Source organism: Echeneis naucrates, chromosome 6, assembly GCF_900963305.1.
Source record: "Echeneis naucrates chromosome 6, fEcheNa1.1, whole genome shotgun sequence".
In the NCBI taxonomy this organism is placed as follows: Eukaryota; Metazoa; Chordata; class Actinopteri; order Carangiformes; family Echeneidae; genus Echeneis; species Echeneis naucrates.
Window position 1 is genome coordinate 16,614,430 of NC_042516.1, and position 24,337 is coordinate 16,638,766.

A 24,337-nucleotide genomic window follows, 5' to 3' on the forward strand; every position below is an offset into this window, starting at 1 on the left:
TGGGGTTTGCATTGGCCTAAAACTTTCCACAAACAGCTCTCTTCAGATGTCTTCCGCCTTCTGCAGTTTCTGCATCCTTGCTGCCTTGAGTTTGAAGAGTTGAAGTAAAGAGAGAATGGGGGAAGATTTTGGCCAGCTGTAAACACACAAGACACCTCAAAATTAAGGTAAGGTACAAAACCAAATTATGAAATTGTGTTTTCTACCGATGAAGGATCTTGGATTTACTGTGAACCTTCAAACTATTTTGGCTTTGCTCATCAGTTCAACTTTAATTTGGTGACACGTAGCACCTTCATGAGCTGTGTGTACTGTGTCTTCGGACCATTAGTGTGTAGATCTGGTTGTAGAGCTTTCGGTTCGCTTTTATTTTTACTGGGTCCAAGTTCATAGTAAGAAAGACTTTAATAATTTTGGATAAATTTCTAGGGCAGCAGTTCTCTGACCAAATTATAACTGTTGTCACTATTGTAGCCAAAATATGTAAAATTTGTAGATTCCAAATGAGATGTTGAAATACATTTTAATATTCTCCCTCGTGAAATTAAGTGTTGACAACTATGAAATGTGTATGATGGAAGGCAGAGAGATTGGTAAATTGCTTGCTAGACTTTTTATTAGTTTTATTCCTCTGTTTTAGTTTCCTAATTAAATTAACCAAAACTGAATCACACTTAAACAGACTTCTTACTTCTGAAGAGGATGTGATACAGTCTTACAGGCCCCCGCTGAATTGTTGATGATTTAAAATAAATACAAAAGCCAAAGATCCAAATTGTGTGGATTTTTACATTAGCATGTTTAAGTGTTTTTACAAAGCAAGTTTAATTTTTTTCTACAAAAGATAAAGGAAGTGGAGAGATAGCTTAGTGGTTAGGGATTTTCATGTGTGAGGTACTCAGAAGCTTTGTGCCGCATTGGTGAAATGTTCTCACGTCTTGAGCAACTGTTTTTCTTCTATTAGATAGATAGATAGATAGAAATAATAATTTGTGTCTGTTCTTTTCAGATCATAATGAAGGCAGTTGGCTTGTTGGTTGGTGAGTTTCACTTCAGAAAAAAATACTTTTAAACAATCTGTGAGACTAAATGGCTAAGTTGCTTGTCATCTAGCTCTAAATATGTCTCTTAAAACTGATAATTAAAAGTAGTTTTTTTTACTGCCGAACTGTGGTTGTTGTTTTTTTTGCTAATTCCAACCACTACAAATTCCCAAAATTTAACCTGATTAATTGTTGTTCTTCAACTTCACATTCATCTATCTAGAAAGACATTTTTATTCATTTCAAGATTGTCAATTTGCCTTTAAACCTTGTGGTGTTCAAATATATAATATTAAATGAAGTGTACTTCATCCTCTGTCTTCAGTGCTGGGTGCGCTCTCTGCTGCAGGCGAAGTGTTCCATACAAAAGTTGGAGGCACTGTGACCTTGCAGTGTGGACTGGGTATCAAGGAGGTACCAATGGTGAAATGGTACCATAAAGATAACCAGATTGTTGGGACGCTCAAGAATGGTCAAACTGTCAAAGGTGATCATGAAGACATATAATGCCACAAGATATTGTTTCGTTATCATCACTGTTGTGAACAACAGTGCATTCTCTGCATTAGGTGAATCTTCCATGAAAGAAAGGATAAAGCTGAAGGATTCGTCGACCCTCGAGATCTCCACAGTGAAGGAAGAGGATGCCGGAGAGTTCACTTGCGAGACTGTAAAACACACCCTACTTGTGGTTTCAGGTCAGCAGCAGATCCAAAGAACACCGTATGCTCAAAAACAAACAAACAAACAGCATTTCACTGGGCTTACCTCATCAGAACAATTAAAGATGGGGATTTGAGGAAAGAAAGGCCGCGGTAAATACTTGTGTCTTTCATGGAATTCATCATATCGTTTTAAGAAAATCCAATTAGTTTTTTGTTAGACTTGAAAAGACACATTTCAAACAACATTTAACATTTTAAAATAGTCTGAAGTCACTTCGGAAAGGAAAGTAAAGGAAAAAATTAAAGAAGTGCAGTGAACCGTCAAACAGACATTACTGTCACAATTCAGTTTCACCGATAAAAAAGTAAAGTATCAAAAGTATTAATTAAAAACAATAAAAGACATCAAACAGAAATCTACTGTCACACACAAAAAAACGAAATGAAAAGCCTTAGAGAGGTATTACAACATTTGCGATTTCTGTGTCATAAGAAACATGTTTCAAAAACAACCAGCACAAAGGTGTCCTGATTTCATATCCAAAGACACCTGGCTCTTATATTTCTGATAACGCCTGTAATTGGTGCCTTGCTCAAATATCCCAAATGGTTGGAAGTTCAGTCTTGAAAAGTCCTACCATCTTCTAATAAATGCAGACTAATTTATTTTTATTTTATTTTTACAATTGTGAATTACTGATGATTTGGATAGTGTCAGTATAGCATCACCTCTCTCTGTGTGAGTCTGATTGTGTCCTCACTCCTGTCTCTTGTCTCGTTTTGTGTCAGTGTCAACCACCCCCTCTGGGCCTGTCCAGAAGGGCAGCAGAGTGGATCTGGGTTGTGAGGTCAAAGGTGTTGAACCAACCCCTACAGTGCAATGGAAGAGGCCAAATGGAAAGCTGCAGGTATCTTCTAAACTTGAATCTGTGGCCCTCTCAGACGCAGGAAAGTGGATGTGTGTTTTTTCCTACGGTGGGAAAGAGTATACTGATTCAATACAGATTGAAGTTAAAGGTATGACACTAGCTTCTTACCACCGCAAAAGCTACACATATGGTCAACGGGAAAAAGAAAGATGTGCTGTGTTTTTGATTCTAGAGCCGACTCCATCAACAACAACACCATCAGCTACCCAAACCTCAAAGAGCGCCAGTGGTCCATCCCAACCAAAGAGTAAGTATTAACTGCTTTTTTCTAAATCCTCTGACTCTGACAAGTGTTGCTGAGAGTGATCCTTCATTGAGATGTGCCACTGGCTCATTATTGTTGCTTATTGTTTCTTTTCTGAAGAAGGTGTTAATGTGAAGGATTTTCTCACCAAATGGTGGAAGTGGATTACAGCTGGGGTTTGCTGTCTGCTCCTGGTAATCATTGTGATTGCCAGTATTTTTTTCAAGAGGATCAAGCGAAAGAAGGTAAGTAAAGAAAATCAGCTTGGAAATCTACTGATTGAAATCAGTGGACTGGGCGAAGAAGCGAGGCTTGCTGGAGCAAATAAAACATTTGTGAAATATGTGAAACTAATGGGATTTTCCCTCCACTTTTGAAGAAATTACAGATGTTGAGGACGGGCCGACAGTCACTGAGAGCAAAGAAGTACTGCCAGTGTGACCAGTAAATGCTCTTAACTTGCTTCTATCTAATGAAAAAAATCCTTTTAGCCCCTTTTCCAGTAATCTCTGCTCACTTTACAGATGCTTTCCAATAGACTCTATTCATTCTTTTTATGAAAAATGGTTTGACCTTCATCTTTCCCGTGCCTTTCACCAAGCACTTCATTATTGTGTCATAATTAGTGTGAAAACTTCTCCTCTCTCCTCTCTTTATCGCAGGCCAACAGCTGCAAGAAAACCACAGCAAGGACGTCGGAAAGGGAACCCACCAGCCCTCATTCTGTAACCCCTGCTGAAGGAGTGACATTAAATACAAACTGCAGAAAGGAACGAGTAGATGGAGATAAAGAAAAGGAGAAAAGGAGAGAGCAAGTGAAAGAGAAGCAGAGTGTGAATACAGCATGAATGTAAATGGGCTTTTTAAAATGCTCTTGATAAAAAATAAAGTAAAATCAAGTGTAATGACTTTGAGCTTTTTCACCAAATATAACCAGTGAACTGAATGCAAATGGCCGTTTCTACTGCGAGACAGAACAGCCACAGTCTGTGTTTTTTACTTAGTCTCTGCAGCGTATTAACATGTTAAGACTTGTGTGTCCCTGCATGTGGCATTGCCAACCTCAAATGCTCTGCTTTGCATCCTAAACAGATTCGACATGTATTTCTTCTTGGTGTCTCTGCTCATTTGACAGATGCATTCTTTGTCTTTATTTCTGTAACTTGTAACTCAAAAGACCGGAGTTAACTGAAAATTCATGTCTTAAGTCAATAAACTGTAACGACACCCAGCTGCAAACTTTATTTCTATCCTTGTATAATAGAGCCGGGGAAGCTTTGACCAGTAATGGAATCACGAACAGTAAAGCTGACGATGCAGTGTTTTCTGTCAATCCCCTGTGTTTAGATAATTTCAGAACAGTGTAAAACAGGCAGACTCTGCCATTAACAATAATAACACAGAGGTAATTACAAGTTTCATCTAAACTGAATGGTGGTTGAAAAAACATACAACTATAAGCAGTATCAGTGGGGATTGAAAATAAGGAAAATCTTCAGATGTCCAACTTTTATTGCTCACTTCTACATCATATCAAACATTATCTTTACTCCTTTGTGCAATAATATCATTTGAAGCATACCAAAGAGCTGAATACTCCATAACTGGGGCAGAACGATTCAGGTGTTCATGCCAGCGCTGTGCTACATATAATGAAGCGCACACAAAACACCTGTTGCGTACAGCAAGGAAAGACCACCTATATGGCATACATACGTATTCGTAAGTGTTTAAAAGTGAAAAAAAAAAGGTTTGATTTTGATTGTAGATTGGCATATTCATGACATTACATTGTGTAATCGTCTTAGTGCATGACTGACTTCCTGTGTGTGTGTGTGTATGAAAGTGACACCTGCAGTGGAGATCAGCCTACCAAATGTTAGAGCTGAACTCATCGCTGCACTGAGCACATCACATGTGAGTACTCCTAAACACACTCTATCTACACACACTGCTCTTCCTGGTAGAAGTTGATTTAATGGATTTTCTGACGGACGGAAGACAGATCAGTTAGCTCATCGATATGTCTGCGTACTATTAGATTTTAGGGCATAAATCTTTGCTATAAACACAGACAGATCTCACTGCCACTGCCGAAGGTCCGCTCTCATAGACAGAAAGAGCGAGGCAAAGTTGTTGTGCTCAAATCTTGTTCAAGGCCAGATTTTGAACTGTGTCTGGTTCTACATACTAACTGATTTTTGTCTTGGCCTTGATCTGATATCACCTGTGTTGGTTGTATTTTGACATAAGCAGTGTGAGAATATTTCCAGTGTTGCTGAATGTCATTCTAACATTAAGTTGCAAATTGCATGGGAATTGGTTCAAACTGAGGCCCATTCGATAGATATCTTGTTTCATCACAAGCCTTGAATAATTCACAGAGTGAATCAGTTTTGACTTGACCCTCCGCAACTATTTCAGACTAATCTTCGTGTTGTGCGTCTCGATGACAACCCGCAGAGATATTTCAAAATACCAAATCCAAAATGCCTAAAATAGAAATTTTCTGTTCCCCCATCTCTTCAAGCTAAAGACCAAAACTTGTGCAATAACGACAGAAACTTTGCTGATTTTGCAATCGCTGACATTGACAGGTTTCCGCAAATTTTACAACTGATATACAAAGCATTTCATTTGGCCCAAACTCTCTGGATGTCCAGATATAAATTCTTCATGTTACTCATCAGAAGTTTAGGCCTCAGTTGATGGGAGGGGGTGTATGGGTTTCGCGGACTGCATCTAATGACAAATTGTAGCATTTAAAGACCAATAATAAAAGAAAGAGTAATAATTTACTCTCGTTAAGAGGCGCTTGAAGGAAAAGTTTAGTGAAAGATACAGTGTCTCTGTTTGAAAACATCAGGGCTTATGTATAAGATGTGACAAATAATTCAAATATTGTATTAAAAAATAGCATTCCAACGGACACAGTTTTTTATTTTTTTTTATTTTGCTAAAACAGTTTCTTCTGCCAAGAAGCTGCCATATATCGAAAAATCATAATGACTGCTTTGGTCTATGTATTTTCGACACTGATCTCCACAAGTGAATGAAATCTAAAACATGCCACAGGCTGCTACTGTTATTGCCCATTAACTGTTCAATGTGTCAACAGTGCTGATATGATTGACTTATAATATACAACCTAAAGCAAAGGCTATCTCTGTACAATACCTGTGCAAATATCTACTATGAGAAGCTGTTTTAATTCATTGATATTGTTCCTCCTGTTGATCCTGGCTGTGAAAGAAACCCATATACAAGGTGCCAGCAGATATAATTCCTTTTCTATTTCTCTTTTAGTAGAAAATCCCCACTATTGGTCCCTCGGAGTTTCAGTGCTATTCCTGAGCTGCAGCTGACAGGCGGGCAGAAATATGTACCATTTATGGACATTATCCAATTTGACGCTGACTGTGTGACCATCAGGAAGAGATGTTAACAGAATTATACCCTTCTCCTGTAGAGCGGGACATAAAAAGGAATAATGTTGCACTTACAATGTGCGTCACGTCTCAGGAAAACTGTCTACTGTGCCCTAACATGCAACATACAGAAACATAAACATAACTCAAAAGTTAAACAGGATGCACAAGCGAGGAATTACAGTTATATGAAATGTAACTGCGTTTTCATCTGGTCTGCCACTGAGGACACCTGGAGAGTGTAGAACCAGGACAACACCTTCAGGTCTGCCCTATCACAATCAACCGTCATCCAAAAAGAGATTTGCTACAAAGTTTTTAACTACATTTATAATATAATATGTATCACAGGGGTCACAAACAGCGATGCGTTTCATTTAACCATCCCAGTAATTTATGACAGCGAGACAATAAGCCGGCACACACAACATCAGGACCCTGAACATGAAACAGCTAGGTGGAATTGAATGTCGCTTTTACAAAACAGTGTTTTTTATTTGACATCACACACTATGGACCAAACATTGTTGCAGTCATTTATCATTCTCTTGTTGTAGAAATTGTCATCACAGTGCGATGCCTGCTGATATAATATGATATGATATAATATAAATCAAATGCTCTTAACACATCTGCTTTAATTGTTGCCGTTTTTCATCACGGGAGGCCAGTTGGTGTCTCTCCATGCTGAATTCACTAACAGATACAGAACGGATCACTGGCCAGTTCAGTTCAAGGCTCTCTACTGTGATGACTGAAAACATTTTGCTTTGTGTGATTTGGGCAGTTTTTAATGATTTTATGCCTAAAATGTCATGTTGCCTACATGCAGTGTCCAAACTTTTGACTGGTAGTGTATATACAGTATTAATATGGACTACAATCAATATGTAGTAAGATAGCAACACAATCTGGTTGTGCTAGTGTCAATAGATTCAAATGTTGACGCTCTAAAGTTAAAACTAACATTTTTTTAATGTCTACTCTCACATAGGAGAACTAAAACATGTTTTTGACTGGATGCCAAAAAGGTTTTTTAATCATGTCTGAAATTTAGCGTGCGCAGCGGTAAAGAATGTGTCCCACAGATATCAGGCACCTCTCATTTGACGGTGTTAATGTTGTGCAACATTGTCGTGGTCTTGCTTGTTTTGGGAGCTTTTCGCCATCAGGCTGCTTAGTGGGATGACCAAGCTATCAGGTAAATAGCGTTCAGCAGTGTTGGGCCGTTAGAACTCCTTGTTTGGCTCGTCTGCATGTTTAGGATCATTGTCCCGCTGCATTGCCTTAAAATCTGGATGACTGAAACAAACACAAAGCTGGACGTCACCACTTTAGGCTGCCTCACTGTTTTATTCAGGCCCAGAGCGTTGACATGCAACACCACAAAGAGTCATAAAGTGCCACTGTTCTACTGCTCTGTTGTGCATCATAGTGAAGAATAAAAGTCAGTTATTTTAGTGGCAGGCAACAAGCTACTATCTCTGCCAATATTCAGATTTAGATGTGTACTTTCTTCTCCTCTGTTGGCAATTACCAAGCTGTGTTTCCCTCACTCTGTTGTGAAAATATAATGTCTATACTGCACTGGAGGCGTTTTCATATGAGAAAATAGGATTCCCTTTTCATGGCTGTTACTCAGTGCTTTTTTTCGTTGTTTGACACACACAGTCATTCAAAATGAAACTGAAATATGTGAACCCCAGTATGTCCCTCCTTCGTGTATTTCCACTTGGGTTATCATCCAAACCCTGGAGACACCTTGTAGAAATTTGTCAGAGAAAAGTCAATGTTACGTTTAGACTTCAAAATAGCATGCTGATATGTCTGTTTGTCAGCTAAAAGAGCTCCGTCATCTGAGCTCATACTGCAGGCCCAGACTGAGGCTTTGTTATACATTTGATAGATTTCCACAAAGCTCCAAATTAAAATGGTCTGATCGGTAATTCCCCATCTTGTAAACTCCCTTTATAACTTTACTTCAGCGCAGGTTTCACTTCAGTTGCAGACTGTGATCAACAAGGTCAGAGTTAAGACGCTAACCATCGAGCAGCTGCGTTGGTATGCGTGCAAGTCCACTGATCCGCTGTTTCTCTCCTTTGTGTCATAACAGTTTTCTGAGAAAGCCCACAGTGAAGTAGGACTTAAAGCAAAGGTTCACACTTTCTCCAAACCTCCCTCCATACAGTACCTGCACCCGGCTGTGACAAGCAGTTTTGATTCACTGTAATCGCTCTGACTGATGCGACATGTCAGCAAATTAAAATTCCTCTTCTGCTTTCCACTTTCCACTTTGACCAAAATAGGAGCAAAAAACAAACTACATCATTGTCAGTTCTTTTATGTATTTCTACAGAAACAAAACAGAAAATATCCAACATAGCCAGTTAAACGCAGCTCCACAGGAGGATATTTAAGGGGAGTCAAACGTCAGTTGGGCTAATTCAGCTGTTCAAAGTATGTCCTTTTATTGAGCTTCAAAGTTTTTGCATTTCATGGAGAAAAACTGTCCCAGAATGCAAACAACTTCAACATAACGTGCCATACAATCTTCATAAGCTACCGCAGAATTAGTAACAGAATTTTAACAAATTGAACCTTATAATTCAAACAGGACAATTTACTGTAAATTGTTATTCAACTGTGATATCAAATCTCAATCTGTGTTTTAGTAAATCCGTGAAGAAAATGATCTCTGGCCAGGTGTCTTTGTCGGCCCGCACGGCAGTGCGTGCACGTGAAATTGATGCAGTGCTGTGTTCCTGCCTTGTGCTGTGTCTTGGGCATTATTGTTGAAGATATGAAAGGGATATTTGATGGCCGTATTATATTTTATTTCTGAAAAGCCACGTTGTTAGAAACTGAAAAGAGCACTGATGAGTCCAAGGAGGAAGGTTATCACGGATCTTCTGACTGCTGTTGTATCGATAAATTGACAGATCCTTCATTGTCATTGCATATTTATAAACAGCGGCTGTGTGGCTGCAATCCAATTTAGCAATATTAAATAAATAAATAACATACAATAGCAATAGCAACAACTACTAAGAATAATAATAACAACCTTAACACTAAAAACGCAGTAGTACAGGCTCACTATGGGTTCAATAATTTCCTTGTTTATGACCCAGGCTGGGCATTGTTGCAACTCTTGCAGGACACTGATGATGCTGTGACTGTGTCTGTCCATAAGATCGTATCAAAAACATACAATTCCTAGATGTGAACTGAGTCACTGTCTACAATTATTGTAGTTGTCTGTGATGATTAATGGCTGATTCAGAATATGAATATGAAAGCTTTCCAGAGTGTAGCTAAACAGGAGCAGACTGGTTTTCAAACTTCTTTGACGACAAAGTTTTTTGTATTTTTCCTCAACGTTCTGTTTCAGTAAAAGGAGAGCAAATGTATCTTATGTTCAAATGCGTTGTACTGATAGCGCCCACCTTTGTCCGACATGTCAGCTGGGATTGGCTCCAGCACTCTGGCGACCCTGACGGATAAACGGATGAAAATGAATGATGAAATGAAAATATTCTGACAGTGTGATGTCGACACTGTGATGGAAGAGGACAGACAATTATAGATTCTCTGTTTTGTTTGCACGTCAGGTGGGTTTTTTTCGGGGTCATTCCTTGACAACCCTATTTTTGACAATAACATGAATAGTTTATCTTGATTATTTACAGGAAGATAGCACTGACTTCAGCTCCAGAGACAGTAAATGCTCTGTGCATGTAGGCGTTTTTTCCATGGTGAACCAACATTACTGTTGAACTGATCAGCTTAAACCTAATCACAGCTTTACACTGACACTATACCTGCTCGTCTGTAGCTGAGCCATGATGCAGTTTTCCTACGAAGAAGCTAAAAATAACTCATACATTTCTAAGCAATAATACATGAACATTGTTTGAGTTTTACAATCGGTATGATTCATATTCTGTACGATCGTCCTTGCATTAAAATATGTTTTTCCACTCTGATTAAATGATTATACAGCAGCCTACAAACAACAGACTGACAGTGAATAACTAAAGTGCTTACAAAGTGTTGATGTGTACAGACGATGAAGGTGAAGGGGTGAGTGGGAGAGGCAGAAAAGAAAAACTTTTCTGTCTTCATCTACTGTCACAACTCTGAGGCTTCAAAGAAACTTAAATGAAGCTCCCCACGTGTTGAAAGAGTCAAAATGTTTCAGTCACTGAGCAGAATGTCATTTGTTTCAGATTCTCGTCCTTTTTTTCCACTGACATTTCGCTTAACATAAGAATGGACACAGACACCAAAATAACCTGTACAAAGTCAGTAACTTCCCACTTCTGCAGGGCCTCAAGATGTCTTCTAGTGTTTTGACTCCATGCCTGTCACACTCTGCTCTGATCGAAGTGATTCTAAAACAGAGAGTCTGACACAGAAAACAGATTGTATGGTGAGGGAAACCCTCTGTAGGAATGAATGGAGGATGAGGAGGCCAAAGAAATGCGAAAAAGTGAATCATTCCTCATTCTTGCTTGTGGCCCACACTTTTTGTGCAAGTGTTTTTCTTATTCAGAAATGACAAGATGTGGGACACACGCTTTCGTTAGGGAGTCCTCACTTTCAGGTGTTTTCTATCAAAATCAAAGCTGCAAAATAGCCAGAAAACACAGAGAGAAGAAAAGCAGACAGCATTTTATTGATACATTTAGATAACTTGAATGTTTTGGGGTTTTTTGTTTTTTTTTTTTGTGTGTGTATGTGTGTAAGGGGTGAACAAAACACTTGTTTCATTTTGAGCTCAAGGGAAGAAGACGCAGGTGTGAACCCTTCATGAAGATAGTACAGAGGCAGAGAAACCTCAGAGAGACACATGAGAAGTGTGCGAGATGTTTGTTTTGTCCTTGTTGTGGTTCATGTCAAGAAACCACCTCTGCACTCTGCTCCAACAGCTCCAGTCCTTTAACTGATCGCTGTAGCAGTCCTTAGCTAGCATGAGGCAAGCTGCCCTTTGACAGATGACCTGATCCCTTGATGGAGAACTTCAGGCCTAATATGATGTCTAAAAAAACTACCAAGCTTTGTTCATTTTTGCAAAAAGTGAATCAAGTGAAATGAAGCACTTTGCGTGTGGCTGCCATTCATGTTTTTTCATTTACCTTCCCTTCAGAAACTGATTTGAATTGTAACAGTGGGATTAGAGGATTTCTGCAACGCTCCTAATATTCCCAAATCAACACAGTTTTATAGAATATTTTGAAATGCTAACAATGCCTGCAGTTTTGTGTGTTACCTTAAAGGCTGGTAGAGGCAAAGCAACACGAGAATAGCAGCAGTTCGGATCACAGATGTTATATTAAAGTTGTTTTGAGTGCAGGCGACACTTTACTGCAGGCTCGGAGCCGAGATAAGCACAAGCAGATGTTTGGCTTCCATGCAGGTGTAACCATGCCCAACATGTAATAAGACAATGAATATGTCACACAGACTGTAATCTGAATTATATGTAAATTGGAAGAAAATTTCACCAAAGGGAGAAATGAAGCACCGATTTTTGATCAGGCAACCCTTCGGCTGTTAATCTTAACTGGACTGCGTAGTGCTGCAAAGATAAATGGTCCATATGAAAAAACACAGAATATATAAGACGTGTTATTTTTGATAAATTCATGAATGTGATATTATAACAAGCAGCTTGAAGCAGTAGAGCGTTTAGTCAGTGTTTTATTGCATAATAAATGTTGGCCATCTCCGAGGTGAAAACACAACTTGAAAATTTGGCATTTACAAGTTGGTGAAATTGCCAGACTGCCCTTGTTTACTTGGTAATATCTGATCACCTGGTGTACTATTATTGAGTATTGATGTATCAGAAAACACAGAATTAGGTTAAATCATCCTGCAGTGAAATTATTAATAACTTCCACCTGTGCAGGTCCTTTGGCAGGTTTATCGTCAACAAACTTGTGCAGGCATGAATTTAATCAAACTCACAAAACTTTATTTTCAATTTTAGTCAAATTCATTTTGCCCCAAAGACCCAAACAGAGTTTTTCTCAATTCCAAGGAAGCGTGTCAAAAATGTAGCACGCAAAGTTTGATGCAACCAAAACCCGATTAACATTTTATTCAGTATCAGTGTTAAATACTGAAGCTGCAATGGAGCGCTGTATCAAACAGCTACCCGTTGTGTTTATCAGAGTAATACAAAATAAATGTAGGCATTGTGGACATATTTAACTGTGTATTTCTACGCTTGTTTTTATTATTACATGCACACAGAGGGTGCATTGTTTTTTTTTTTTTTAGACTTTATACTGTTAATATCCTTTTTTCTTGTTGAAAACTTAGACTATGAACTGCAAGGATGTGTATAGATTGCGCACAACAGCATCTGCTTGTCTCCGAGGGGGTCGTCTAAACGTGGTAGGGACAGAAAATTTGTCAATAACGTGGACAAAGTTGAATCAAGGCGAAGATTTTTCTGAAAGACACAAACTCTAACTTAACAAGAGGTCGCTGAGTGGAGGCGTACACACACACCATGGCTATATCTTTAAGGTTTGTTAAGTGTCCTGATATAAGCCTATTTATTTCATCATATAAAATGTAGATATCATGCTCACGTAATCCTCTCCATCTCTCCATACCACCATCCAAATGAGACAAATTCCCCAGAACCGTTTTTCCCACCACATTAAGAACTTAATCTGAGTGTTTTGTTCTCGGATGTGTTCAATTTTTAATTTTCATTTATCAGCCGCTTTTGTAAAAATTGGTCCAGAAGGATGAAAGAGAACCTCGCCGCTGTGCTAAAATAGCTAATGAATCCAGTCAGACTCTTGTCGTTGTCATTTTTATTTTTATGTTTTTTCTGGCAACAACTCAAATAAGCATTTTATTATTATTAATGTATCAGAATGCAACGTAAAAGCATAGATGATCAAAAATGCAAATTGATTCACTGATGAAGCCGTGGCACCATTACACTGCCCGTCTGATGGGTTTTGTTTCTTTTTTAACGCATCGGCTTAATTTTTGTCAGAAAACAACTGACTTCAATGGTTTCAAGATAGTTAGTAAAATTTTGTTAGCAGGTCTTACCCTCTGACTATGCAACAACCAATCAAAGGTCATTATTTTGGCTTTGGCTTTGATCAACAACTATGCTTTTTTTTTCCAGACCAATCAGTGTCGAGGGAGGTGCAAGTGCACTTAAAAAGGCCCGTTTCATAAATATCTGACATTTCCTGCTGACTTCAGATCCCTGAGCACAGACGGGCATTTCGGCACATAACGGCAGTTGTAAGTAAAGTCTACAACAATTAAATATATATATATATTTATATTTGATCTTAATACAGAATTCAAAATATAAAAACATCTACACAGAATAAGAGGATTAAATTTATCTTACTAACTGATAATAACGTTGAATCATAAACCTGTGACCCCTCAGTAAGCCCCGTAATGCCAAGATGAGCTCATTGTGATTTTATATGATACAAGAGAAGATTTATTGAATCAGCACACGCCGATCCATCATGTTTCTACAAAACTAAAAGAAATACAAAGATACTAAGCATGAAGAGGTTTTAATAAAATTGTTATTACGTATCAGAAACATTTGAAGCATCGAACGGTATTTCTATTTCTTCTTTGCTCCATATTTTGTTAGATTTCTTACATAGTTACATAGCACTGAGCAACTAAGTGGTATAAAAAGGACAAATTTTAAGCAATTTACAAATTCCAACATTTGCTTTTACTCTCATAGTGAATGAGATCATTTATTTTACTTGGACCTTTAAGCACAATATTACATACAACTAATATTCATTTGTGCATCCACTGAATTTTTAGAAACAATAAACAACAAATTTCTCTTAAACAGACAGGAATTATTTTTGAGTGTGTAATTCATTTGTTGAATTAACTATAAAACTGTGAAAAGGTGTAAAATTCTGTCAAAGCTTGACAGGTACAGTTTGGAGCAGGGAAAACACTCAGTCTTATGACACTGTGGCATTCTTTATCTGCCCCTGCTTGCTCTCCTCCCTCTTTCATTCCTCTGCTGTGTTTGGCCTTGAGTCTCTCCTCCTCCTCCATCGCCGCTTGTTGTTGATGCTCCATTCTGACCGCAGAGACGATCGTCTAACTTGGTTTCTGGGTTGTAGCTCTCCAGGTGCGATGACTTTGAATGTCTGTTTCTCACCAGTTTCACTCTGTCTCTGTGTGTATTTCTTTCCTTACAAACTCTGATCTCAGATATAGTGAATAAATCAGTTTACTTGTTTTTTAAACAAACCGTTTAAAAAGAACGCGCTGAAACACAAAGCACTTTCTCCTTGGCACACATCTCTCTGATTTGAATCTTTAATGTTGCTTTTCTTGCAGCCCCCACTTCTGTTATGTGGTGAACCAAAAATGATTTGTTGATTTGTTTTTCTTCTCAACCTTACATATTGCAGGAGCCCTGAGACAGATGATAAGAACAGAAGATTTTTGTCAGTGTGTAATGTTATGTGTGGACACATGTTACATTTTTATTGGGCAGCAGGGAGATGATCAGTGGAGAGAGTGCGATGGGCAGCAGTGTGCTCATGGTTAACGCTCGGACTCTCCGGCCCGCAGGGTTTTCAACCATTAAAATAATTCTTCTAATCCCAAAAACACTTGTCAGGGCTTTGGATAAGCATTCATGACGACACATGGTTCCAAAGTGAAGTCATAATTGAACACTAAAAGTAACATTACATTACGGCCATATATTTATCAGCTTATATACTACTCATATAATTTAATTTTGGAAATACAAATACTCGGAAAGAACCAGAAGCCAGTGCTTGTTGCGTCTCTTCATCTATTTATACAAGATAATTCATTGCATCTAAAGGCAACATTAATGATTCGCGATCTCCAACGACTTTAAGCAAAGCTTTTTAAAAAAAATTTTCAAATCTAGATAAAAATCATTTGAAACGGCCCATTGTTATTGTGTGACCTTCAGTCAAATTTAACTAAAACATTTTTAAAAAGTGTATATCCAGCATATCTTTTCCTATAAAGGGTCGACTAACTATAAAAGCACAATCAAAAGTCTTGATTTGAAAAGATTTTTTTTCCGCATAATCATGGCTTACTGTTTACACCACAGAGGTAAAAGGGAGGGGGCAGAAAGATAAGGGAGTGATACCAGGAGAGAGAAAAGAGACATCTACCTTAAACCACAGCCTAGGTGTGCTGCTGGAGCTGTGGTCTCTTTTTTTCATCTTTTTAAGCGTGGAGAGATCCGTCTTTCGTGGAACAGAGGAGGAAGAGAGGGGGTGTGAGAGGCGGGGGGGGAGCAGGGGAGGTGGTGGGGGGGGGTCGACTGGGATGAGAATCAGCACCTTAACTAAATCAAGGCCCACCACAACCCAGCATACGCTCTGAGTCTCTTCCTTCTCTCTTTTCATCCAAAGCCCACCACAGGCCACCTACTCTCAGCTCTCTGAACCTTTGTCTTTTATCTTTCTGAATCTGTCTAAATCTGAGACCACCGCAGACCCCTCTTCCTGCTGAGTGGCTTCACTTTGCAGCAAAATTTGCTAAGCATGATGATATGACGAAATATTGATGTCTGAGGAATATATATTCACTGAAATGTTTCTTTTCTAAAAGTGTCTAATGCTGTGGTAGAATCTGCGGATACTCTACGAGGCTTACTGTGACTTTTTCGCTGCATGCGCTCAGTAACCAGTTAATCTGGTAGACCTGCATAGTCTGTTGCTAAGCAACCTCCCTGTATGAAATAATAGTATCCAGGTTAATTTTGGTCCTTGATTGAATGGCCATACACAACATCACCAAGTTCCCTCGAACATGAAGTTTAAAAGCTCTGCAGATGACACCAAGTTGTATTTTGGTAGTTGAAACGTGCGGGAACTCCTTAAAATGAAATAGTTAATAGTTAATTAGTTCAGTCAGTGTCATTGTCACACATAAACCCAAACTCAGTGACACACTGACCGTATTATCCACCAAAAGTCACTTTTCTGATGCAAAGAAATATATAAATGCTTCAGTTTTTATGACTTTAGTACTTAGACAACAGATATAACGTTGCATGAAATACAACCACCAAAGTTTATACATAAACAAGTAAAATGCCTTTACACCGGCTGTGTGTTTCCTTTCCTATCAATTTCAATATTGCCTTTATTGTTATTATTGTTGTTATTGTTGTTCCTTGTTTTATTTTTGCTTTCTCATCATTTATCAAATTCTTGTAATGCAACTTTCATGCACCTTTTTGCTTCACTGTATGGATGGACATACACAACATCACATTCAAATTCACTTTATGGTAAAGGATTTATATAAATATGCTACTTCTGTGTTTCTAAAATCATTTTTCAGACATTTTATTGAGATGAAAAACTTGGTTCGATCCTTCATCCTTCTCATTGCTGTGCACGTCACAGCTCTAGGTAAGATACATTACATTTACTGAACCTCATGGCAGGAAGCCTTTATTTTGCAAATCAACATGCAACATCTTTCTCACTCCTGTAGGTGCCAATGAGCTGATGTATGCTCGGGAGGGCGAGACAGTTAAAATCACCTGTCCAAAACCAGGGAAAGAGAAATCCTGGACCATGTACTGGGACATTGAGGACGGTCATGGCGGAATTCTACTCGCCTGGCTCAATGACTTTGGCGGAAAGGGCTTTGAAGGTTATTACTGCATTGAGCAATTGACAGATTCAGCATGTGATAACATGTCTGATAACATCACTGGATGAAACAGAGCAAATGAAACTAATTTTGACAGTAATATTTTTTTTTACCCTTGCCTTGCAGATCTTCCAGACTGGGAAACTAAGTTGTCCATCTCTGATAACTCACTAGTCATCGACAAAATCCAACAAGCAAACTTTGGGAAATTTCTTTGTAAAAATAATGTTAATAAAAATAAATTGACCATTGAAGTACGTAAACTTGATGGTAAGTATTAAAAAAAATGTGTTTTTTCATTCAGTCATGCCACATTAACCCTAATATAAGTCATTAAGAAGGACTGCTATACTTTATCCAATCACTCTTTATGCTATTATACTATATATATATATATATAACTTCTCTACAGATGTGTTCGATTTATAAAATTTAATTCGTGTTGATATTTTCAGACATGCGTGTAGCAGTTATTCTATTAGTTCAACTTTGTAAACCTGATGGAAATGTGCAAAAAAAAAAAAAAAAATCAAATTAAAAAGTCATAATTTTCTTTTTTTCCCTTTTCCCTGCTTAATTTCTGCACCAGTGAGAATGAGCCCGACCGCTCCTCTGCTGGCTGGGGAGTCTATGTCTCTGTCCTGCAGTGTAGACCCAAAGGCTGAGCCGAGGCCTGACATACAATGGCTGAATCCCCACAATGAGGAAGTCGCACATAGACAAGGAATAGTGACCAAGACGGTCACAGTACAAGACAGTGGCATCTGGACATGTGCTGTGAAACATGGAGAGAAAATAATACAAAAGGTCACAATGTCTGTTGCAGTTGTGGGTGAGTTTCTGTGTATCTGCATCTGTGTGTTTGATTTAGAGGAGTATAGCCTCATTCTGATTATAACGTTGTTTCTCTTTGACTTTTCTTTTTATTCAGACTTCTCCCATGATCCTGTACATCGTCAGTACACATCTATACACGAGCCTCTCAGACTCTGCTGCGCCTTTCATCCGCGCGTCTCCTGGGAACACGTCAAAGCTCGGGGCTTGCAGGAAATTTATTGGCAATTCCGCCCCAAGTCATCCTCAGGCCTCACGCCTCCTTCAGAGACGCTGTGCTTCCTCTCTCTGCAGGAGCCGCTCAAGTGGAACAATACTGGACAAAGAAAGGGTGTGAAGTCTATCTATGAGCCCAAAACAAAAAATTTCTCTGTCACCATAAAGGACGCCAAAGAAGACAACAGAGGAGAGTACACCTGCACCATGAAGTTTGAAAAAAATTTGTTTCTGAACAGGACCATACATGTAGAGTTGTTGCAAGGTAAGTCAAAATAAATGACTTTGTTTAAGCCCAGACGTGTGTTGCAGTCACATCTATTGTGTGGAATTGTTTGCTTGTTTTTTAGTTGTCCGTGTCATCCTTTATCTGTCTGATGTCCCCTTTCTTAGCTTTCACCTAATTGTCATTCATAACAACTTGGAGAGAGTTGTTTGTTTGTTGTCCCTCTGCTTCTGCTCTCTTGTTCCTTTTCAAGTGGCTTTATCTCACGGCTGCAGAGTTTATTTGAAAATGTCCCAAGTGTGACATGTGTCTGATTCAATGGCTAATACACTTGTCGAGCTCCACTTGTTTTATTTATATTGTAAAACAAGCGACTGCTCTGCCAGGAGCACATGAAAAACATAACTAATTTAAATTGGATAATAAGCTGGACATTTGTAATGCAAATCTAAAATTTTGAATTGTTTGAAATTATTACTTAACCACAACCACAGAAATTATGGTTCGATGTAAGGCACAGTTATATTTTCCAAAATGGCTCCCCTGATTTCTTTTGGCCACCCTCATTTTCATTTGATCCTGGTCGTATTGCTATTTTTGTGTTGTCACCTTAACTTGGCCCAAAGAAAACCAAATTAAATTTGGTGTGCATTTTATAGTTCTGTGACTGAATACGTTAGTTTGTAGTTTGATATTAAAAACAACAGCTCTGATGTTTTGGTGTCAGAGAGAAAGGAAAAATAGCTTTTGACATTTTGTTCATTTACTATAGTAAATAGTTTCGAACTATATTTGTGACACCAGTCAATCTATTTAATCTCACTCTTCACAACTAATTCAAATTAAATGTGTTTATATATGCACTTTACCATTTTCATAATCATCTAAAATGCAAATTATTTTCTGAACCGATCAGTGAATTCTTTAGAACCATAAGATGATGAAGAACGCCACTCGGTGCCCAAACACAGAGGTCTGCGAAGAGTCACCTCGAAATCTGACGATTTGAGAAACATGAAATGACTAAAAGTAACAATTCAATGGTGCCCCACAACAGAAAGGTCGCGGGTTCAGTTCCCGGCCTGGGGCCTTTCAGTGTGGAGCTTGCATGTTCTCCTCGTGTCTGTGTGGGTTTCCTCCCACCGTCCAAAGACATCATGTTTAGATGAACTGGTGACTCTAAATTGTCCGTAGGTCTGAGTGTGAGTGTGAGTGGTTGTTGGTCTCTGTCTGACTCTGTCTGTTGGCCCTGTGATGTCCAGGGTCACCCAATGTTAGCTGGGATTGGCACCAGCGCCCCGCGACCGAGAAATAGAGAAGCAGTAGAAAATGGATGAATGAATGAATGAGCAACAATAACTTGCAGGTTTCTCTTCCACACAAGAGCAGACAGAAAACGAAATAATCATTCAAATGGTAAATGTTTTTCTTTCTTTCCTTCCTTCCTCTGCTATGTCATCAGTCATCGCCTCACCCAAATCACACCTAGTCTCCGGCCAGCCACTCAACCTGACCTGCACTACTGGTTATCCCCTGCCCTCTGATGTAAAACTGCGGTGGACCCCACCTGAAGGACTGAATCGGAAATTTGACCAAGACTCCGAGCAGCTCATCATCGAGGAAGTGGGCTCAGGATACGGTGGAACATGGAGGTGTGAGCTGTGGCAGGGCACTACGGTGCTGACGTCAGCTGTGCTAAAGCTGCAGATTGGTGAGCACAGGAAGTTTAAGCAGGAAGTATAACACAGGGCACGACCTTGTGGCCACAGTCTTTTACGACAGAACGTTTGTCGTACATGATGTGTTTTCTGTACTGTATATGGTTCAAAGACTGCCTTTTTCTGTTGTATGCAGACAGTAAGCTGAATCTGCGGATGCTGCTGATCATATGCAGCGGAGCAGCCATCGCAGTCCTCATCCTCGCCCTCGTTCTCTTCCTCTACCGGCGCAAACATGTAAAGTTTAAGCTATTGCTTTATTTCTTTGTGTTGGATTCCAGTGGAGTGTTACTATGTAATGCTAAGTTCACTCTTCATTTTTCTTCATGCCTGTTTCTCTTTGTGGTTGACATTAGCGGAAGATGAGACACCTCAGGCATCGGCTCTGCCAATGCAAGAAGTACGTACTTACCATTTCCTGGATTGATGTGATGACTCTAAACACACATTTGCGCGCTTGCTCATCAGTACTGAATTCTTTTACGTGTGACTTTCTGTTTCAGCCCGAAGCCCAAAGGATTCTACAAAACATAATACCTCCCAGAAAAACATTTTCAGGACGACACGACAAACAAACTGAATTTCTCTCTGGATAAGATGGATTTTCCTTTTATATCCGCTGAACTATGAACTTCTGCCAGCTTTGTTAGATGAAGGTATGAGTCTAAAACACAGTTTGGTCATTGTTGAAATGCCAGATAAAACTCTGTTATCAGAAAAATGCATTTTACACTTGTATATATCAGCGAGATTGATTGTTTGGATTGTTAGAGTTGTAATCTGAGGGACTTTTTTCACGAAATAATGATTTATGAAACAAACTTTTTTTTTTCATTATATCATTGTTAGTAGTTATCATCGATATGAACGGTCACTCTTGATGCTCATCACACTGTTAGACTGATGTTTTTGAGGAATTCCTGCTATGTGCATTTGTTTAATAACTCTACATGATACTGCAGTGAAAGTCGATTACTTGCTTCTATAAATATTTATGCAATACACAAATTTATATTAATTGTACACAGACACTTTGTTTTGTCCAATAAAAACAGGACCCTTTGAGACAATGATGTTGATTTATTGATTTAAAAGAACTGTTAAGATGCAACATTTACTGTTTCCATAAATGCATGAATATTTTTGATGAAGCATCATTATCTCGGCCCAGCAGCCATGTGGACGATGAGGAGGGTGGGGTTACACAAGTGGGGTGGCATCCATCTGACAAACTCTGGGATACAGGAAGTCACAGGACGTGTCGGACCACGTCTGAGAGTGGCTGTCGATCACTGCACAGTCCTCTCCCTCCGGTGCACCGGACAGGTTGTTGTCTGGCTCTGAATTTATGCGGTTCCAAAATCTTCAGTGGCAAAGAGAAAATGAAAATCAGAGTCAGAGTGAATTTTAGACTGTTAACTGTGAGTGAAATCAGTTTTGTCTGGAGCTCAGATGCAAAGTCTGAAGTTTGTTCACAATGAAAAGCTCAAAATAAGTAATGCGCAGCACATGAGGTGTAACAGATGTAATTCATCTTCTCTGCTGTTTCTCGATATTATAACTTAACTATTGGTTATGATCCTTAAATAGAACATTATTATCATTATTTATCTGTGCCAGCAGCATGACTCGGGATGTCAACGTTAGGCTGCAATACAAACTTTGGTCCACACTGAAATATGTCAACAGCTGTCGGATGAATTGTTTGTTTTCATGATTCCCAGCGGATGACTTCTTGTTACTTTTTCTCAAGCACCACTGTTAGGGTGTTCCTGTGACATCATCCAGTCACAGACACAATGTCAGCAAAAACCAAAAAATAAGTCATGATGTGTGAGCTTCTTTAAAGATCTTGGCAAAGCCGGTGAACTTGTCTCACATTGCTTCTGATTTCTGGCTGAGTTTCCAACATTTTACTCTGTCCTCCAACATGTCAAAATGTAAAGACTTAATCTAGCGTGGGTGTCACACTGTATGCTATCTTTACACAAAAAAGCAATTCATTGTCCAAATCCAAATCCTATGTACAACTCTCAGTCTGTGCAGACAGAGGTTACCGCTGCTTGAAATGCATTTTGTCATTCAATCATCATTGAGGTGCTTCATAAAAATTGCAGAGTATTTTTTTTTTTTACAAATTTTATACATACGGGTTTGTAAGGGTTGAGTTGTCCACCCACTTCCATTGTCCCTCATTCTCGCTGTCAGTCAGGCCAATCCAGAAGAATTTGTAAAATACTCCCAGTCTTCTGCTTTCTTTTTCCACGGCTTCCTAAAAATGTGTTGCCGCCAAATTTACAGCCTTTTCCGTATTAAACAACAAATTGAAATGTAATGAAGAAATATGCAACACACACAAAGACTTACATGCTGTTCTCTGGTGGTCAGAATGGCAAGATGCCCGCCATTTTCTTTACATTTATTTTCACTGTCATGCCAGTTGCTCTTGTCCATGTCGATGTGGAAACAGTGATCCCCTACCTGAAACCAATCGTGAGGACACTCGGTGCAGTTAAGCCCTGTGAGGAAAAGATGGGTACCGAATGAAAACAAAGAAAAGTGGCCATCCAACAAAAGATGCAGAACACATGTGGGCGTACAGAAGAACATAGGCTACATAACCTAATGATGAATTATCATCCATCTGCTGCGGCCTGGAAAAGAATGTACAGTACCTGGAGCTGAGCAAGTGTTTGCCAGGCTGGAGTACTTGTTACACAACTGCTTATACTGATTCTTCATGAAGTGCAGCCTCAGCTTTAAAAAAGAAACTTCTTCTTCTGGAGTACTTGCAGCCTGAGAGACAGCTTCTAAAACCAGCAGGCTGATGAGAACAGAGAGCTTGATGTGTCCTCTGATTCCCAGAGCACCTGGGTGGATGGAGAGGTGAGGAGAGGAGAGAACATTAGTGCACGCCGGCGGACACAGAGACACAGAAATCACTCATGTACACCGTAGAAGGAAATCTTGCCTTTGCTTTCAATGAGCTTCATTATGACTGTCAGGCTGCAGATGATCACAAACTTTGGATTATACTCTCTCTGCCCTCTGGATGTTTTATAGAGCAGTTTGTGTACCAAGAGGATAAAGTGGAAAGTACAGATTGCACAAATCTACCAAACAGATTGGACTGTTCATGATCATCAAACCATGTAAACTCAGATGGAGCAATATCTCTTTGCCAAACCCTTGATGACCTGCCATAACAAACATTTGATGATGACTCTGACACACATGTTCTGCTTCTCTTTTTTTATCACTACATGAGCAAAGTTCCTTCAAGGTCCCACAATTTGGAAATTTGGAAACACAAGGAAGCGTAAAAAGGATGATTCAGTACTGATCAGTACAGTGTGTGCGTGCATCTTTGTGCATGCTGGGAATTATTTGCATTTGCTTTCTTCGTGAGAGCAGCTGCATTAATGCCACCTCTATACCACACAGGCACACCAGGCCTTCTTGGCACCTTATTCTCACAGCTATTGTCAGCTGTTGTACTTCATGAGCTTTTATTTTTCAAATGAAACTGATTAAAGCAGAGGAGTATCTGAGTGGGCACTAGTGAGCTACACTTTGTGGTTGTGCATCACTCAAGATTCTCATCATCTGCAAAAAAAAAAAATAAATAAAATAAATAAATTAAAGGAAGTCCATGCTCCCACCTGCTTTCCCATCACAACCTTGTTACAGCTGCAATTTTATTTGACTATTTAAACAAAGTCAAAGTTGAAGGCACTCTCTGCTACTCTATTAAAGCAACATTTTTTACCCCCAAGTTCTGAGTCATGGTCCCACATAATTTGCTGTCATACATCCCGCACATGTCCCAGAATCAATGATTCACTCCAAACAGTGAATAGGCAAAAGTCAAGGAGCTATGAGAATTATTGCCCAATACATGGCAATTTGACAGTGAAACTTGAGTCACAGGCAGAAACCCTCCACACACACCTTACAAACTGAGGACAGGAAAGGCCCAGCTGGGATTAACAGTTTCCATTTCTTTCTGCAAACATTTATTAATAAGCTGAAAATGTTTTTTTGCAGTAAGGGCTGAAGGTAGAGCGTAGTTTAAGCACAGAGCATTTCTCTGAGCACATTAGTTTCACACTACAGCAGCGATGCAAGCAGAGGAACGTGCTTCTATAAATCAAGCAGCAGGGATAAATTTAATTTCATGGAGAAATGTTGCTGCTTGGGAGAGGAGATACCGAAGCCTGTAGGGACCAGAGGAGGTGCGGTATAAAGAGAGACAAAGTGAGAGAGTAAACAAGGACACTGCAGACATGGAAGAGGGAGAAAACTACAGCAGCCTGCAGGAGCTAAGACCAGGAGG

At 39.2% G+C, this 24,337-nt stretch overlaps 3 protein-coding genes across 4 annotated transcripts; 2 read left to right on the top strand and 1 right to left on the bottom strand.

The window, feature by feature from the left end:
- Positions 1 to 2: 2 nt before the first annotated feature.
- On the top strand, positions 3 to 4,108 carry cd4-2.2 (CD4-2 molecule, tandem duplicate 2). Of its 2 annotated transcripts, none has more exons than XM_029504107.1 (9): positions 3 to 167; positions 1,010 to 1,040; positions 1,369 to 1,530; positions 1,613 to 1,741; positions 2,498 to 2,725; positions 2,810 to 2,884; positions 3,005 to 3,126; positions 3,261 to 3,325; positions 3,544 to 4,108. In XM_029504107.1, the coding sequence occupies exons 2-9, from the start codon at positions 1,016 to 1,018 to the stop codon at positions 3,608 to 3,610; spliced, it is 873 nt and encodes a 290-aa protein (XP_029359967.1). In that variant the 5' UTR covers positions 3 to 167; positions 1,010 to 1,015; the 3' UTR covers positions 3,611 to 4,108. The 2 variants fall into 2 exon arrangements, with proteins under 2 accessions (XP_029359967.1, XP_029359966.1); XM_029504106.1 differs by having other exon boundaries at positions 18 to 167; positions 3,002 to 3,126.
- A 611-nt stretch (positions 4,109 to 4,719) lies between these two features.
- On the top strand, positions 4,720 to 21,071 carry LOC115044786 (T-cell surface glycoprotein CD4-like). The gene is made up of 11 exons (XM_029504041.1): positions 4,720 to 4,798; positions 13,472 to 13,593; positions 16,690 to 16,760; positions 16,846 to 17,007; positions 17,134 to 17,277; positions 17,597 to 17,839; positions 17,939 to 18,322; positions 19,746 to 19,994; positions 20,138 to 20,238; positions 20,358 to 20,401; positions 20,505 to 21,071. Exons 3-11 carry the CDS (start codon positions 16,703 to 16,705, stop codon positions 20,533 to 20,535), a joined length of 1,416 nt encoding a protein of 471 aa, XP_029359901.1. The 5' UTR covers positions 4,720 to 4,798; positions 13,472 to 13,593; positions 16,690 to 16,702; the 3' UTR covers positions 20,536 to 21,071.
- LOC115044844 (CD209 antigen-like protein E) lies at positions 21,068 to 22,994 on the bottom strand. The gene is made up of 5 exons (XM_029504137.1): positions 22,973 to 22,994; positions 22,677 to 22,871; positions 22,369 to 22,520; positions 22,152 to 22,273; positions 21,068 to 21,364 (listed from the first exon to the last, which is right to left on the bottom strand). Exons 1-5 carry the CDS (start codon positions 22,992 to 22,994, stop codon positions 21,202 to 21,204), a joined length of 654 nt encoding a protein of 217 aa, XP_029359997.1. The 3' UTR covers positions 21,068 to 21,201.
- Positions 22,995 to 24,337: the final 1,343 nt, after the last annotated feature.